A 19,256-nucleotide genomic window follows, 5' to 3' on the forward strand; every position below is an offset into this window, starting at 1 on the left:
CTGCTTCAGTCCCCGAAGCTCATTTTCACCCCTGAATTTCATGAAAGATAAGCATCAGTTCACCACAAAAATTACATTAAGCCCCCTTCCAGATAGTAAAGTGAATACCTACCAATTGTCCGGAGGCTACGATGTGATTTGGTGCCGCAAATTGGCACCAAAATTTGGCGTTTCTGTCTTATTGTTTAGATTTCTTATTCAATGAAAGTGGTAACGGTTTTACCTCCTTCTTCAGAGCATTGGGTGTGTCCTGCCCATTTTCACCCCCAAAATTCACAATAGATATAATAGTTGGTTCATAACGAAAAGTACATCTAGCCACCTTCCCGATAGTAAGTTAAATACCTGCCAATTTTCAGGAGGATACGATTTGATTTGACGTCGCAAAACGGGAACAAAATTTGGCGTTTCTCTCTTATTGTATAAATGTGCCATGTGGCAAACTATAGAAAAGAATAGACAGTTCAGAGCTTGTAGAAAATGCCAAACAATAGAAAAGAAGGGATATTCCATGGCTTGTGGAAAATGTCAGACGATCAAAAATATGGCACATTCAAAAAAAAATCTCGTGTGTACGCTGAACTACCCTTGTGTTCATCGGAGGAACCAACTAATGCTCTAAAAAGTTCATATAAAGGGGCAGCAATTTTTAAAACAAATTGATCACACACATGCACATTATCTTATGGGTTTTCGTTTTCAAGGTGCACAAAAGAAAACTTCAGATACTGACAGGTTTTAACCGATACATGTAGGGCGCCCTATTATATGAATTTTTCTAGAGCATTGCTTGGTTCATCCTCAGAACACAAGTGCAGTACAACATGCACACGAGATTTTTTTGAATGTGTCTTATTTTCTTTGGTCTAGCATTTTCCACAACCCATGGAATATCCCTTCTTTTCTCTTGTTTACCACATGGCACATACCATATATAGGGGCCTGTTCTATGCCTCTGGCATTTCCCCCAAGAATATCATGGGTGATGAAGGTTGTGCTTACCGATGAAGGTACCGATTTTGGGGGGTGACCCCTCCCCGTAGGAATTTTCAGTCCCTGTGTTAAAGTTGCATTTAGAGAAACCATTTCATATAAAGGGAGGGGCACTTCACGCTTCCCTTGATTGCCGCACGAGTCTCTGCTTCAAACAACACCACCATTGCATACTTGTACTACACAAGAACAGAACTCAAGCCAATAGCTAATGAGCAAAAACGAGCAAAAAAGCAAAAACTATGGCACCGAGGTGGAATTTGTTTCGAAAGCCATCGATTAGACATATTGTCCGATGTATATTCCAAGCTTCAGCTCGTTTCAATGAATAGCCTTTGAGATATGAGCACCAACACATTTCGGACGGACGGACAGACTTACAGACACCAACGTGAATTTGGAGAGTTTTCGTTAAAAACTCAAGAATGCCGAAATGGACGTTGCTGAAATTTGGAAAATATCACCTCGACGTACAAATGATTTACTTCTGAAAATTGCAGCCAATTTCGTCCAGTAGAAGACGAGAAACGAATTTTCAGTCCCCATGTTAAAGTTGCACACAGAGAAACCGTCCCATATAAAGGGACCGTCCCATATAACCGTCCCATGCTTTGTGCCTCCCTTGATTTGATTGGATAACACTGTACGCTATTTCTGATGGTGCTGTGTTCCAAACTCCCTTGCCCTTTTTTTTTTCTTCTGACATGTTCTGTGGCAGACAGTGTTAAAGTTCTCTTGCTATTTTATTTGGTGGTTAGAGGGAGGAGGGGGGGGGGGAGGTTGGAATCTTAATTTTGGTGTGTGTGTGTGTGTGTGTGTGTGTGTGTGTGTGTGTGTATATGTGTGTGTGTGTGTGTGTGTGTGTGTGTGTGTGTGTGTGTGTCTGTAAATACATATTGTTGCGGGCCGGAGGTCTGGTGGCGAGAACGACCGCTAGGCGGGGAAAGTTACGTCGATTCCCACCAGACTCTCCGGAATTGTAGGTCGTCCCTCTCGGATAACTCCGTGAGGCGGCGGGCTGCTTAACTGACAGTGGACGCCAATACCTCCACCGCGTAGCGTAGGGTCTTTTTGTCTAGAACCAATTTACCTAATTAACCACGCGGTGTCATCTACCGGGGAACCACGCCCTCGGCACATATTGCTCGAACCGGGTCACTCTACCGATTGTGGTAGAGTTCCATCTCCTGACTACCAACTCCGGTTCGGTTGCAGTCGAGCGGAACTGCCAAAGCCGTGCCGGCAAGGATGAGCAGATTAACGGGAACAAAGACCCGACTAACACTCAGATCCGAACCATGCTGGACCAATGAAAGAAAGGACAGAAACGAACTGGGAACATTTCTTCAATAATTTATTTATAATAAACGAGGAAATTTATGTGGCACAGAAACAGGTTTATTGGGGTTTTATGTAGGGGAAAGAAAGAAGATGTAGTGTGACAATTTACAGCAACTTACAAAAGAAGACACAGAGCAGACTTGCGTGGAAATACACAGGCAAATTTACAATGATTGAAAACACTTATACAGTTTCTACTTATTAGACTGGCGCCACACACTCAGACACACGCTCGGACAAAATAAACCCAGTTGAAGGCAAAGGACTTTTGCAGCCAGGGACGGAGGTGGGTTGATGTCGCAGTTCTTTCGATTACCTGAGTTTCGGGGAAAGGAATGCTCCATGGTGCGGCACCTGCCAACAGTCGTGCAGTCAGGTCCATAACCACCCGTTGGAGTTTGGGTCCGTGGAGGAGCTCGAGTGGGCCGGGACCAGTAGTCGGGGCGAGACGTGAGCGGAGCCAAGCAGCGGGAACCCCTTCGTTTTCCAACCAACTCCGACCTCCAAGCACAGAACAAACGACCCCCAAAGAACTCAAGACTGAGGATGATGTCGTGGTTTATAGACCTCCCTCAGCGGGAGCGGGGCCTTGATCAAAACTGACTTCACTGTCTGCCCTGATTGGACAGGGCTCCCATGGGTCCGCCCTTTCTGGGCGGGTTTTCGGCCATACCGGGAAGCCCGCCCACTCCACACGTGTGGACTCGTCAAGAAAGAGTTGGAGCGTTTGGAGAAGCCGAATAGGAACTGCGACAGCGAAGATTCTGTCTCGGAAAAACGAGCCTCCAGAGACAACAGGTGGACCATGGTACATTGTTGCCAGCGAACCGAAGGCTGCAAGCGCTCGAGTACCTTGGATCACAATGGAGGGGATATAAAGATTTATTAACCTAACTAAAAAAACATCGCAACGCACCCCCTTTCGCTTTCCCATTACACACAAGGAGGGGTTCTATCTGCTCATATACTTAATGGAATAACTAACTTTGGGCCACCTGTATGTTGAATGCACATGGTTCCGAGAACTGTAACAATATATATGTGTCTGTAAATATATATATATATATATATATATATATATATATATATATATATATATATATATATTTCTGTATGTATGTAGGTAGTATGGGACCCGGTGTAGTATGCGTGCCAGACCTGCACGATTGGACCTTGCTTGCAAGCATGGTGTGATGCACGGCACACCCTGTGTGCCGTGCGGGAGTTATGTTGGGAGCATGGCCGGAGTGGGCGTGACCGCTGCGGGTGTGGGCTTGCAGAGCGTAATGGACATTCCGGCGCCCAAAGCAAACCCCGCGAGTAAGCACCACGTGGGGTTTGCAGCATGAGCGGCATTTCAGGTTGTGGCACGCATTTGGAGCACGGTGTTGAGTTTCCCTGGCATGCATGCACCAGCACGAAGACTGGAGCCTGTGTCCATGGAGTAACCACATGGCCTTGAGGGAACTTTAATGTTAGAAGGACATTAGGAACTGAAGGCTGAATGAAAAGAACAGAGACTAATAGAGATTAGAGAGAGGGATTAGTGCCGTGTTTAAAACGAAGCCTTGGGTTTGATCTATTTGTTTTTTTTTACAATTGGAAGACAATAAATTAGCGCATTCCTCATTCTTCCTCGTTGTCCCGACAGTCGAGCGATGAATGGAGGAATACATGTTGTGTGAGTAATGAGGTGTGTGGATATTTTTTTTACGATTGAAGCTTGAGTGAATGGTACGAGGCGGGTGCTTAGAGGAGCAGTGTACTGTGGAGATGAACCCTCGCCTGAATTGGTGTTAGGCATTAGATTAGAGGGGGTTCAGATGATTTGGAATGTCGTGGTGGAGAGAGTCATAGTCGTGGTTCCAAATAAAATTTGGAACTTTGCCTTGGACGTGCTACGGCTAACCCTAACACACACGCACACACACGCGCACACGCGCGCATGCACACACACACACACACACACAATTAAGGTTGGTGCTGATGTCATTCTGAGGTTGGTGCTGAGAGTAGAAAGTTTTTATTTGTAAAGGTACAATGGTAAATTGACAGGCTGGGGGTGTGGCTCGTTCACAGTAGGTATTACTGCAAAGGGCACTCCGGGCGCTGCGAGCGAGTTGGCCAGGGTATGGATACGCTATTGGTCCTGATGGGCGAGCTAAATTTATTGGCTTGGGTATCCAGGGAAGGGGCTCGGAGTACCAATTGCCAGTGAGGGAACCGGGGGGAAGCCGGAAAGAGCTCCCCCCAATAATTTGGAATGGAGAGCAGGTCAGCTCGGTGGTGGCCTCAGTGGCCTGGGGGTGGCATTTGTGAGTTTGCAGGCAGGTTGGTCTGCAGGTGGAGCCACACTGTCCAGCCAAGATATTGTGTGATGGCCCAAATTTGATGAAGCACCGACACGTGGGACGAAGGGTAAATTGGTTGCATGGAACCACTGTAGTGGGGGGAGGGGGGGTGGGTTAACAAGAACAGAGAGCAAGTCGTGAAGTTAGGATAGAGGAGGGATACTCCCTCTTGGGACCATTGTTGTATGTCTGTGGCTGCTGCAATAATGGAGCCAGGTAATTGGGTTTTGCATGGACTCATTGTGTCCCAACTTTATAGTACAGGAGTGAGCACGCCCCCTCCTCTTTCTTGCTTATCAACGGAACATGGATTTTCCGGGGGGGGGGGTTTGCCTTTGACATGTTATGTCTGACCCAGCATGGGCAAGGTGTTTTTAGCTCACAGACGAGAGTTAAATGATCCGTCATTCTCTGTAAAAACCGGCAGATGGTAGTTTACGTACTCCTCCTGAGCAGGTTATTTCCAGCTGTTGTCGCTGGATGTTAAAATGCAAGTTAAAAAGAATGGATTTTACCTTTTGATAATTATTCGGGGGAGACCGTGGTTGATCAACTCGCCGTTAAGGAATGCCAATGTTAATCTGAATATTAATCGATGTGAAGTTGCTCTCTCTAACATTTACAAGAAAAATGTATCTGCAATCCATAAAACTAATCCTTCAATCATGTGGAAATAATATTCGCAGCCTTCCCACTTTGCTGGTCACCACGTGATGCATGCACTCTCTCTAATAATAATGGACGTTCTGCCAATTGGCTGACACCATCCAGTAGGATTGTGCAGCGTAGCTCAGCATTGCAGCCTGCTCCTCTTTCCAAACTTCCCTCCTCCTCGGAGTGCAGGCAATATCAAAGGCTGACCAGATGCAGGGTGGTGGAGGCGGGGGGGGGGGGTGGTTGCACCACCCCATCTACTGTTTCCAAACACCGTTGGCACAGAACGTTCCGGCAACAGAAACACACGCAGTATATCATCCGGGTGTATAATTGCTCCACGGGCTTTTAAAGGGTGAAATTGCCTTCTAAACAGACATTTTCAATGTATCCAGAAGAACAGTTCCTAGCGTAATCATGCTTTCCTTTTGAATCTTATTTGGATGCTGGCATTTCAACAAGGATCCTCTTTCTGGATGAGACATTTTGGCTCTTCATCGGGACATCCATAACATCTGATTGGCTTCTTACTGTTTAATTGATGTTTGTGCTGCTCCTCTTTGGACTCAAACTCCTGCTGCTTACATGTAGCCTTGGTTTCTACTTTTTGTGTTTTTATTTTGTGCCCGTGACATTTTTACATTTTTCTTGATCTGCCAATGAGAAACAAAAAGACTTTCGGAGTAGCATTAAAACTAGCATGCCTGGTGTTGGCTTAATGGTTCGGATGGTGGGCTTGGGATCCTAGGATCCTGAGTTCAAATCCCCCTTGGCTGTTGAATTAATACCAGGTGGGGTTGACTCTGCCTGTCATCCTTCCGAGGTCGGCAAAATGAGTGCCAGCTTGCTGGTATCCTGTGTCGGAGTGACGACCCGTCCAGGATTGTGCCCAATAGCCAAGGAGACTGATTAGGCAGCACCAATGCTCTACGCAGAGTATGGTCCCAATGGATGGATGGATGGATGGATGGATGGATTGACTGTCCCTAAACCTTTGTTGATTTTCTAAGTGCATTGCAATCGGTGCAAAATATACAGTCAACGAAGATCTTTGATTAAATACAGACAAGACGTGTAAATATTCTGACAGTCCAAACCCTCAATGATATATGTTTGAGATTCGAACCTCATGGATCTCACCGTCTCATGCAGTTGCTGTCTTACTTGGGTAAGACCACCCCCATTGGTATGTACCTACGTGTTTGTGACAGGTGCTGCTAGCTGAGCGGCGTGCAACTGACGAGGTCTATGCTGTGAAGATTCTTAAGAAGGACGCCATAATGCAGGATGACGATGTGGACTGCACGATGACAGAAAAACGAGTGCTCACCCTTGGGGGGCAGCATCCTAATCTTACGCACCTCTTCTGCTGTTTCCAAACACGGGTAAGCCTGGTGTGCAGTCTGCGAATAGGTTTGATGTTTGTGACTTGATTGATTGCTATTATTCGACACAGGCATCCTATATACCCACCAATTAGTGGGTTTCTGTTTTTTTATTTCCACCAAATATTATATTTTAATTAAATTAGTTTATTTTATGTTTTGTTTTTTTTTCGTTAGTGATCTAAGGCTCATGGTGGACTCGACGTAATTCACATGTAGAACAAAGTCATTTGCAGACATCAGTGTACTTTTACATGAATTGCAAGAACATGATTAGACGGTGGACAAATACACATATAGTACATGGGACTTGGAACACAGGGAAATTAGATGATGGTGGAGGCCATTCAGCCCATCATGCCTGCGCCACATCAACACCGCACCGATTTATCAGCATTCGATCAAATTTGAGCAGCAAAAATAAAACTGGTTCATTCGTTGGGAGTAATCTTTAAGATTTTCAGTTTTTATGTATGAATCTGGAAATAACGTTAAGATGATGTTGTTATGACGTCATTTTGACGTTTTACTTATATTTCCTTCCGTGCAGGCGTACATTTTCTGAACGTTTGATCCATTGGGAGTTTGATCCAGCACTAGAACGGCACTCGGTTGAGCTCATACCTCCACTAGGCTGAACAGTTTACATTTTGCATCCCACTAGTCGGCTGGATCTGCATCCAGACCTGAATGGAGATCTGATCAGTTTGTTCTTGTCAACTACCCAACTCGTCTGCCAAGTTTTGGCATAATCCGTCCACATTCTTTCGAGATATCGTGCTATATATCGTTTGTGTCCCTATCTCACAATGAAGAAGAATCTCTTGAAAAATTCTAGTATCTGGATTGGAATCGCCACCAAAATAGTGTTGTGGTTACCAAATTCGCAAACCACCATTCAGGTCCCTTAGGTGAGGTATTTCGGTAAGTACATGTGTAGTTAGGCCCAAACCCGTTGTCTAGTGGGAATACATGTCATTCATGCGTGCTGCGACTCTTCAGGATAGCCGTTTTTCTTTTACTATCTTTAATTTGGACCAACCGCCATTGTTACCACCACCAACCACCGCTTCACCACAACCGCCACGACCTTCACGTCACACCTCGCAACCGTCGCATCGCCACCGTTCTTGCGCCGCCTGTGGGTACCGGTGTTGGACTCGTGCAGGGCGCGCGCCGAACAGCGTGTACAAAATCACGGATTTTGTGCTTCAAAAACGGATCAAAAACGACACACGCCCACTTTTTGCCGTCCAATCGGTGAGCGAGGGGCGAATTGGCCCCGCCCCCAGGGCGTTGGAGGGCGATCGATATATGCAAATTTATGGATCAAAAAGCATTCACGCCCACTTTTTCTCGGGCCAATGGGGAGCGAGGTGAAAGGTCGAAGGGAGGGGGTCGAGGGCGAAGCTACGGGGCTGATAAAAAGCGACCGTGTTCGTCAGTCCAGGGAGTAGGAGAGTCGAGAGGGAACAGAGAGTCAAGACTTCGCGGGCGGTGGAGTTGGCAAGAAGGAGCTGGTCGTCGTGTGCGTTGGAGTCGGAACGGAGGGGACGGAGCTGTGGAGAGGCGGCGAGGGCAGACGAGGGGGTGCTCGCGTCGTGCAGGGAGCTGCACCCCAGGGAGGCCGACAGCGCGACCTGGCCGAGGTGGAGACGCTCGTTGCGGGGCAATAAAAATCCTCTATACCCCGAGCATCAGCAACCCCCTCCTGTTTCCCCCGCGCTGAGATAGTGCGACCAAGGGGGCCCCTTTCCCACCCCCTACCAGACACTGCCCGCGAGGCCCGCGGAGTTGAGGCACCATCGCCGCTCCGCGTCTCATCACCAGACGGGTAGGCCCGACCCGGTCTCGGCCTCAGGCCCGCCTCATCCTTGAGGGTATTCTTTCCTTGGTTTTGGGTATGTGTTGTCGGCGCCGTCTGTGAAGTAAAATTGTATAAGTGTTGCCGTGTGCTCGGTAGTCGGTATTAGCTCTGCATTTTGTCTTCGCTTTTACATTTGCTTTTTGTGTAAATTGCATTGTGTTTTTTTCTCTGTGCTTTTGGTGGAATTGAATATGTGTGCTTTCCGTTCGTCGCGAATAAATGTGCTTTGTGTCGAACTGTTTCCCGCTTCGCTTCGTCATTTCCTTCATTGAATCCTCATCTTGCTTCACGTAAAGGGTTGGTAGTGGGCTGAATACGCCCGATAATTAATCGAACCGTTGAGGTCGACGATAACACCGCTCGGTTATCCCGATAGTACGGAACGGGTCGCTTAAGTGGCCCGTGTCCGAAGTCGACCTGCGGCGAGGTGCGATCGCCCGGTCTACCCTCCGCGTGGGTACTTAGGTAGGTCGAATTTGGCGAGCAACCCTATCCCACGCGGGGGCTGATTGGCTCGATCGCGGTGAGACCGAAAGGTCCACCCGTGACTGGTTCCCGGCGTTAGTCCGAGAGGGTCACGACTGGATTGTCCGTCCGGTGGGCGACGTGCCGCGATTCGAGTTACGTGGCCGTCAGCACGCCGGCGGGCGCGAATCCGCAACAATATAATCAATTCGTCCACGTCACACACCCAACCTGTCCACCACGTTTCGTCCAAATCCGTCCATAACTTTTTGATATATCCTGCTCACAGACAGACAAACAGGGGTGAAATACACAACTCCCATCCATCTTTGATGGTGGAGGTAATAAAATGGGAGACGTCACTTTGTTCTTAAGTTCCTCTTTGTGTTTTTACATCTCTACATTATCTTGTTTTTTCCTGCATTCTCTCATAATGGTGGCCAAGAAAATGTTTTTGGGAGGACTTGTAGGACACCTTTTGGCACACCATGAGACACCAGCGATGTTTCAATATCCAGCTGCCAGAAGACTGCACCAAGTGATGTGGAAAGTTATTTGAGGTCAGGGAACTCTTCGCCAACACCTTGTTGTTACACCTCATCTCCCTATTCTCTCTTCCAATATGCAGGAGCGCCTCTTTTTCGTGATGGAGTATGTAAACGGGGGAGACCTCATGTTCCAGATCCAGAGGTCACGGAAGTTTGATGAGCTCCGATCGCGATTCTACGCCGCTGAAGTGACGTCGGCTCTTATGTTCCTGCACCGCTATGGCGTTATTTACAGGTGGGTGACTCGATCCTGATTCGAAACACAGTTTTGCCGTCTGAGAAATTATCCTGTTTGTTGGTAGTTTTGTTTTCTCATGATAGTTGGAGGGGATGTTAAGCCAGATTTCCCTTATGTTTGCATTTCTTTGTGTTCTTCAAGTTTCCTTGGATCCCACTTTGTTGATTGATGGGTTGTTTTTTTTTTGAACTTTGAAATAATACATCCATGATTCATCACGTGTAACAGTATGAGAGGCTGATGCTGCATTTTTCATTGCTGCATTAAATCGCTGCCATTTAGAACGACTGGCATGTTGTTGCAGTCTGGCAGAATTCTGCAAACAATAAACAGGGAATTGGCCAGATGTTTCCACGTTTGCATTGGGTACAGTTTTGAATTTGTACCATGCAACGTCTCCAAGAAAAGGCCTTACTTTTGGCGTTGCCTTCACCTTCGTATCATGTAACAAAATATTTTATCAATGCCTGCATTTTTCAAGTGATTTGTAACAGCAGTTGTGAAACACCATGTGTAGTTTTTGCAATGATGAATATCTTTATTGATTTTTGATTATTATTTTTTTTTTAATGAACTTGATGCAAGGAATAGAATTTTTTTTATCTTTTTTTTTCTTTTTTGTATACATGGTCGAGGCTTGTGGAAGAGCTATACACTGATGGATCAGGACACAACAGGACAAAAGGAGCAGTTGAGAGGGCACAGTACAGTTGAAGGCCAAGATGGAGGCAGACTTGGACAAACAATGGGTGTGGGGAGGAATGGGGGGGGGGCAAGCAAGGATGCATGGGGTGGACAGGATGGATACAAAAGGAAACACCAAGGAGTGAAAAATGGAAATTTGGATGGCAGAGGGATTGGGGTAAGGTTGGGGTGTTTAACGAGGATATAAAAGATCATGGTGTTGGATTGGGGACAATCTGAGATGGTGGTGAACAGCTGTCTTGAAGACCTGGACGGAAGAATGAGATTGAAGAGAACGTGGAAGTTGCTTCGATAGGTGGGGGAAAAAAAGAGGAACAAATGAGTGGAGGTGAACAGTGATTCTGGATTTTGGTAGTTTCACCAGAAGAGGTTCATGGTGGACTGTGTGAGCCCTGCAGAAACCTGGGGAGACAAGGCACTGAAAGAGCACAGGGGTGCAAGACCAGAAAAGAGGCAGTAGAAGACAGAGAGCCCACCGACCTTTCTGCAATGGCAAAGTAATAAGCCCATCGACTCAGCTTCATTGCAGAAGATTCCAGTAATCTTAAAGGCCTTGGTTTCCACTGTGTCAAGCTGAGCAGGATGTGACGCAGGGGAGCCAGCCCAGGTGAAAGAGCAGTACTCCATTAAGCTGTGAATGAAGGACTTGTAGGTGGATAGGAGTTCAGATGTGCCAAGGAAGAACTTTGTACGACAGAGGACTTTGTACGACAGAGGATGCCCAGTCGGCAGCTGGTTTTGGAGGCCAACTTTGAAAAGTGTTTTGCCCAAGAAAGATCATGGCTGATTTTTTTTTTTTTTTTCAAGGTCTGAAGAGAGGGAAGAGGCTGCAGTCCACCTGTCTGAAGGATGGGGATGTCATGGCAGATGGTGGAGTCATCCGCAAATAGATAAAGAGGATTTTCTAGAGAGTCAGAGAAATCATTGATGAAGATCAGGAAAAGGACTGGGCCCACTGCCTTGAGGCACTCCAGCCTTGATGGTGAGAGGAGATGAAAGGATTCCATTGAGAACCACACGTTGGCTACGAGAGTAGAGGAAGTCAGTACGCCATGTGTGGAGTTGGCCTTGGATACCATAGGCAGAGAGTTTGGAGAGGAAGGCAGGATGCTACACTATCAAAAGCATGAGATATGTCCGAAGAGACGGCCATGATCTCATGTCTGACATTGAGGACCTCCATCCATTGTTAGGAGAGTAGAAGCAGCATGTCCAAGGTGGATTGACCAGGTCTGAAACCGAATTGATGAACTGAGATGAGACCTTCAGAGAAAAGGAAGTATTTCATATCAACTGTGATGATGGATTCCATTATCTTCCTGATGATTGGACGTAAGCTAGTTTGGAGAAAATATTTTCAACTCGCTTAGCCGATGATGCTTTCGACTAAGCCATGTGGTTATCCTCATTATTATTACTATCATTATTGTTAATATTATTATTTTTACTGATATCATTCTTTTGTAATAACGTTAATAATAATTATCGGATGGAATTTACTGATTAATTTATGGTTATAATGTTTTTTTTTTTACTTGTGGTAGGTGTGTGGACCAGCGACTTTTAGCCGAAACACCGCCTGTGTGTAGATATACATGTAAATGCCCAATTTTCTCCAAATTTCCCTCGGATGAGTATTAAACAATGGTGGTGATCATTAGGAATAGGGTGATGCGTCAAATATAGGTGACAATTGGGAACCTCAAGATGTAAAATATAAACAATCTATGTACATTCCACATTTAAGCACTTTTATTAGCTAAAGATCATGGCGGCCTACCTAGATGCCTCACCAGTGCTTTCTCACACATCGATGGCAGCATACACATTCAAACAAACAGATACTTGATGCACTAGACTCCAGAGTATGGTTGGACTTGTCTCTCAAACTGCACCATTCCTCTGTTTTCTCGACTCTTTCATGTCCCCGACATCTCTCTCTCTTTTCCCAGAGACCTGAAACTAGACAATATCCTGTTGGATGCAGAGGGTCACTGCAAGTTGGCAGACTTTGGAATGTGCAAGGAAGGCATTCTTAATGGAGCAACGACAACCACGTTCTGCGGTACACCCGACTACATTGCTCCTGAGGTCTGTGTTTCAACGGAATTAATGTGGTGCAAATATAACCATTTTTACTGCCACTCTGACTGCTGGACCCAGCTCGTTTGTGACTATGGAGTGTTGTTATTTGATGTAAATAAATTACTAGTGCTGACTGTTACAAATATTCCATCATTTTGTTTTTTAAAAGTGGAAATATTGGTGGCGGTATGACCACAACCAAGCGTTGTTTCCATGAATTACAAAATTGCTAATGTAATTGGACTTTGTTCTCCATCAGCTTTTACAAACAAAGAAGTCCACAGTTCTTCGACAGCCTTTTTCCTTTTATCTTTTTTTTTTCTTCTTATTTTTCTACCTTCCCCTTTCTCCCCACTCAACCACACTTGCCCCTCCTATCCCCCAATTTGAACATTCCATCCATGAAGGTTGAATAATTAAATAACACAGCCAATAAGTGCCATTCATGTGAGACCTCATATTGTTGTGGACCAGGGTTCGGTGGCGATAAACGACCACGAGGTGGAGCAGTGGCGTCGTCTCCCACCGAACACCCGGAATTTAGGTCGTGACTCTCGGATAAGTCCGAGAGTTCACGGGTCCCTTGGCGGACCGTGGTCGCCAATATTTTGACGGCGTGGGGTATGGTTTATTGCCTAATTTCAATATACCTAAGTACCCATGTCGTCCAACTACCAGGGAAAACCACACCCTCGACAGACCTTGGGCGGAACGGACCGTTTACCGAGCCGATCCGGGTGTAAACCGTGTGGGGATTACCAAGATCCGTCGGTCCAAATGAACAATTTACGGCACCATTCGCACACCTTGACACGCACTCCGGGACAATCATATCGGAGATTCGTGTTACTACAAGAAATCCCGGGGTTTGCATATCCCCCAAGCTCCACGTGTATCCGTTCACATCATACACCCGCTCGACCTCACACGGCCTGACCGGACTCACCTGGTCGCAGTCCACTTCGAGGGAGCATACCGTCTCCCTCTGTTCCTGAGGGAGGCTATCCTGATGCTCGCACTGGGTCACGAAACATTCCACCAGCTCAACCCCATTGTCCCTCCCTAGCTCTCCGTGTGTGTGTTCGTTAATTTCACGTTTAGTTTCATGCAATTCGTCCCCCTCTTTTGACTTCTGCGTCTCCGTCACCTCGTTTATTATTTTGGTTAATTCCTGGCTTTTCGTCTCTTTTATTTTCTGCATCTCCGTCACCTTTAATTTTTCCGTCGTCCCCTCGTGTCTTGTCTTACACATCTCCCCAATTATTGTGGTGGCGTCGCTCGTCGTCCCGACCTCACCCGTCTCCATTGCGGGCCGAACACATTGCGCACTCTCTATTGACTCGATCGTTCCCCCACGTGGAGGTGCCATTTTCCAATCCATCACCCACATACTCGCCTGCAGGCTCAACCCCATACTCTGCATTTCACCCTCAGTGTTTGCATATCATCCCTCAGTGTTTGCATATCACCCCTCAGTGTTTGCATATCACCCCTCGTCTCATCCATCCGTTGCGCATTTGCGTCCATTTTGTTTTACAAATCCTGCGTATTCCTTTGCGCATTCCTATTCATTTCTTGCGCTACTTGCACATTTTCGTCCATCTTTCGCATCAATGCCTCCAACATCTGTCTCATGTCAAATGACCCTGAGGCAGCCGATTCGCCGTGGTGGTGTGCGGAACCGGCAGAAATCGGGGTGGGGGGGGGAACTTTGATGGAGAGGGGGGTGTCATACACCGCCCCTGCCACTCTTAATACCCCTTCTGGGTTTGGCTGCGGGGAAAGTTCTTGCATGGGAGTTTCATCCTGGGCCATCGGTTCCTCTAAACCTACCTCTATACCCACCTGCTCCAGCTCATTTTGGCCCGCCATGGTACGTATTTCAGAACAATTTTGACGCTCGTAATTTGGAGGGAACGGGGGGGTTGCTCCGTACACCCCTGATCCGAATCCCATGAATTTCGGAGGGACCGAATCGCACTCCTGATGACCAATTTGTCGTGGATTCGAACCCCGCAAATTTTCTATGGAGGTGGAGGGGTTTGTACCCCACTCCTGACAACAATTTGTTGTGAGCCGGGGTTCGGTGGCGATAAACGACAACTAGGTGGAGCAGTGGAGTCGTCTCCCACCGAACACCCGGAATTTAGGTCGTGACTCTCCGATAAGTCCGAGAATTTACGGGTTCCTTAGCGGACCGTGGTCGCCAATATTTTGACGGTGTGGGGTAGGGTTAATTGCCTAATTTCAATATACCTAAGTACCCACGTCGTCCAACTACTGGGGAAAACCACACCCTCGACGGACCTCGGGCGGAATGGACTGTTTACCGAGCCCATCCGGGTGTAAACCGAGCGGGGATTACCAAGATCCGTCAGTCCAAATGAACAATTTACGGCAACAATGGCCTTACTTTTTCTCAAACCCACACCGTGCTGGGTCAATGAAAGAAAACACGAACAACGAACTGGAACATTTAACACGGGGGGGTTTATTTTACAATGGGCAATAATCGGGAAGGGAGACAGAGCAGAGTTATCACGAATAATGAAATGTAATGTACAATGAACAAGGCACTTAACGATTCTACTTGGAGACGGGGCCCACGGACACACACACACACACACACACACACACACACACACACACACACACACACACACACACACACACACACACACACACCCAGAAGAAACTGGACCCCGTGGGTCTTTATTCGGTAGAGCCGGGCCGGGGTACCTTCCCGCCTCGTGCGGTCACACAGACTCCAAACCACCATGGTGGGACTCGAACCCACGACCCGAAGTCCACGGCCCACGAACGAGACCAAGCCACCACGACTGCAGACGAAGCAAATCGCCACCAAGACCTCAGACGCTCCTCAGTCGCCATGATCACTCCTCTACTCTGTTGAGGTGGGAGCGGTTTCTTTTCTCGACTCTCGCCTCCTGATTAGACGGTTCCATCACGCGATCCGCTGGCCTTCCCTCATTGGACAGGCCTACGGTAGGTGGGGCAACTCCCACCTTTCTGGGTCGGTCAGATCTGAGGCGATGGAGGCTCCGCCCACGCTTTCAGCCAAAAACACGTTTGCAATGCGACCGGGTTGAGTCAGGGACGGTGCCATTGTTGTTGTTGTTGTTGTTGTTGTTGTAGATGTAATAAACCTGACTATAAAATAACTCACAGCGCACACACGAAATTCCCATTAGACAGAAGGAGGGATTCTAACTATAAACACATACTTATCGAAATAACTAAGCTACGGGGACTGCTGTCTGTGTGCAAAAGGCTTCCAGATTCGAAACAATATATCACTGTTGGAATGTGTGTGCATCAGTCTGTGCACACATTTGTGTATGTGTGTTGGTCAGCACATGTGCCGGCCTGTGCGTACATCCGCACTTGTGCTTCAGCATGTGCTTGTTATATTTTGATTATTATATTGGTGATCAGGGTGGACATTATTCAGAGATCTCACACCACATAATCACAACATAAATGCACAGATGCCAACCCTCCCGATTTCATCGGGAGGCTTCCGAAAATTCACCCAAACTCCCGCCCTTACGATCACTATCCTTATCCTCCCGAAATTTTGATATTTTTGCACTGTTCACTAATCAGAATGTACTAGTATGAGAATTGAATGAAAAGCATTGTCTGCTACGTATAGCATGTGGTAACTCCATAACGTTCGCTGCTACCAAATTGTACGTAAAAAATTGCAAATTCAAATGAGGAGCAGCGAAACATTGGGTCTGGATCTCGCTTATGCGATCATGCACTGAGATTTAGTGCATGCGGTATGTGTGCAATACAGTGCATGCGGTATGTATGCACAGTGTATATGCATGCGATACGCTCACTGCATGCAGCTGGGCCCCGTACCAGCCCGGCGGTCGCGACCACCGTGCGGTGTTTAACAGCCGCTAGAGTTCTACGAGTCGCGCTGCAGCTGTGGAACATCGACTTCGAAGTTAACGATGCTTCAAGCCCTCGATGTTGATTACGAAATGGCAGAAAAGAAGCTTACGAAGACCAAGAAATGGTCTCAGAAGTACAAGACCGAATACAGTCTCCAATACCCGTGTATTCGAAAGTCTGAAAGAGGAATTCATCATGCGTATTGTACAGTATGCAGCGTTGATATTTCAGTTGAGCACGGAGGTCGCGATGATATTCGGAAGCACGTTGGAAGCAAACGGCACACAGACATTGCAAAGGAGAGATCTTCGAGCACGAGTACCGGTACACTTCTGAATTATTTCACCAAACAAGGGACAAGCGAGGAAGAGGATGTTACCCGAGCGGAACTTCTCTTTAGTGGATTTATTGTGGAACATAACTTGCCCATATCAGTCTCAGATCATGCTGGACCTCTATTTCAAAAGATGTTTCCAGATTCAAAAGTTGCTTCAAAGTATGGATGTGCAAGAACAAAAACTTCAGCAATAATTGGTGAGTTGTCAAATGTTACTGCTTCATCTCTTGCCGATATTGCTAGACTAGCTCCATTTAGCCTAGCTACAGACGGTAGCAATGACAGTGGTGAGGCCCAGCTATATCCTGTCCTGATTTCGTACTATGACAACAGTGCTGGGATTGTGAAGCAAGGTTTGCTAAGTTTGCCTGCGTGCAAACAAGATTCCACTGGAGAAAACATTTTCAAACTGCTTGATCATGAGTTCAGTGAGAGGAAAATTCCGTGGGGAAATTGTGTTTCCTTTTGTGCTGATAATGCCTCTGTCATGGTGGGCAAGCACAAAGGAGTCGCTGCTTATATCCACAAACAAAATCCAGAGTGCTACATCATGGGATGCCCTTGCCATATGATGCACAATACGGCCAAGAAGGCGGCTCAGGCCTTACCCATTGAATTAGATGACTTTCTCATCGATATTTACCACTACTTGGACAAAAGTAGTAAACGCATCAAAGGAGTGAAAGCACTGCAAGAACTCTGTGATGCCCCGACACACAAGATTCTGAAGCATGTCGCAACAAGGTGGCTGTCCCTTGGTCAGTGCCTAGACAGGCTGATTGAACAGTGGGAGCCACTTCGCCTCTTCTTCAAAGAAGAAGTACGAAGAAAAATGCAACCAACTGTAGCCAAGACTCTAACAACGAGCAAGAAGGACGGCACTGTATCTACTGCCAGTACTGGCACTGCAGGATCAGCACTAGTGGAGCAGCATTCACCACTACCACTGCAGTATCTGCTGCGAAGAAGACAGCAGGGACAGCACCAAAACCAATGCTGAGAGCAGGTAGCATCACCGGCCCTTCATCACGTTCATCTACAAAGCAGATCCCTTCAGAGTCGAGAAAGACTGTGATAGTCCCATCTACAGGCAAAGAAGGACCCAAGTTAAGTTCTGCTTTTGCCAAATCACTTGATAGAAGCTCAGCAAAACCTTCGAATCAGAGGTCTTCTTCCTTGGCTGCACCTACCTCAAGCTCTCTCCTCAAACGTAAAATTGGATCTGGTACTACGAGTCTGACCTCTTCTGCTGGCAGTAAACGCAAGTGTGATCGCCCTGCGGCTAAGTGTACTACGAGTTCTACAACTAAAAGCGCATCTTCCTCAAACACTGTGCAGGAATCTAGAGAAAAACGTGTCAACAGGATGTTCTTGTCTCCACAAACAAAACTCTATTGTTTCTTCCTTCGATATGCTAACAAGCTTTTTGAGAAGGGGAATCTTCTGCTCCAAAGAGACGAACCCTGTATTCATCTCCTGCACGGAGAATTGAATGGTCTTCTGAAAGATATCTTCGTACGGTTTTTGAAACCATCGGTGTCATCGGTTGCTCTGGTAAATGTACCCTTCTCTGACAGAAATCATCAGAAGAATGATGAGGACCTCATGATTGGGAACGATGCCAAACTGTATATAAGGGAACAAAGGAGTCTCAAGAAATCCACCTTCACTCTGAGTGAGTCAGACATCCAAGGTTTCTTCAGTGCAGTTCGCTCATATTATGTGAAAGCCTGCAATTACATCTTCAAAACCTGGCCGCTAGATGATGAATTAGCCAAGCATGCTCAGGTGCTGGATGTTAAGCTACACCAAGAAGTGGGGTTTGACTGTGTGGAGTTTTTCATCAAGAAATTCCCCTGTCTGTTCAGTGGCGGTGATAGTGACATAGACAGTCTTGAGAGTGAATTCGCTCACTACCAGGCAGACGCCTCCATAGCTACAATTGCTACTGAGACAGTGAGAGTGGATGAGCAGTGGCATCGGATTTCACAGCTCACAGATCCCTGCACTGGTGCCAAGAAGTATCCTAATTTGAGCAAAGTGATGAAGGGAATCTTGGTCATTCCTCATTCGAACACATCATGTGAGCGGGCACTCAGTCTTGTACGGAAGAATCATACTGAATTTCGTCCCAATTTGAGTGTCAAAACCCTGGATGCTCTCTTAATTGAAAAACTAGCTCATAGCACCCCTTGCTACCAGAGAGAATACAGCAAAGACATAATCAGAAGGGCTAAAAGAGCCACACAGCTGTCCCTCAGCAAAGCTGCCATGGAAAAAGCAAGCAGCAGTATTTCCAGCCAGTAAGGTAAGAAAAATATTGCTTCTTTTGTGCTTTTTGTTAATCTTTGATTGTCCCC

General features: G+C 46.7%; 1 protein-coding gene across 2 annotated transcripts in view; it reads left to right on the forward strand.

Moving 5' to 3' along the window:
* Positions 1-19,256, forward strand: part of LOC147031468 (protein kinase C epsilon type-like) — a 169,460-nt gene that overhangs the window by 123,057 nt on the left and 27,147 nt on the right. For both annotated transcript variants that reach the window (XM_085863716.1, XM_085863726.1), the window contains exons 11-13: positions 6,551-6,724; positions 9,685-9,839; positions 12,500-12,638. In XM_085863716.1, coding sequence (XP_085719842.1) covers positions 6,551-6,724; positions 9,685-9,839; positions 12,500-12,638 — 468 coding nt within the window. The remainder of the gene's footprint in view (positions 1-6,550; positions 6,725-9,684; positions 9,840-12,499; positions 12,639-19,256) is intronic.

Source organism: Eptatretus burgeri, chromosome 2 (genome assembly GCF_056783735.1).
Source record: "Eptatretus burgeri isolate ZD-2024b chromosome 2, Ebu_testis_v1, whole genome shotgun sequence".
Taxonomy (NCBI): domain Eukaryota; kingdom Metazoa; phylum Chordata; class Myxini; order Myxiniformes; family Myxinidae; genus Eptatretus; species Eptatretus burgeri.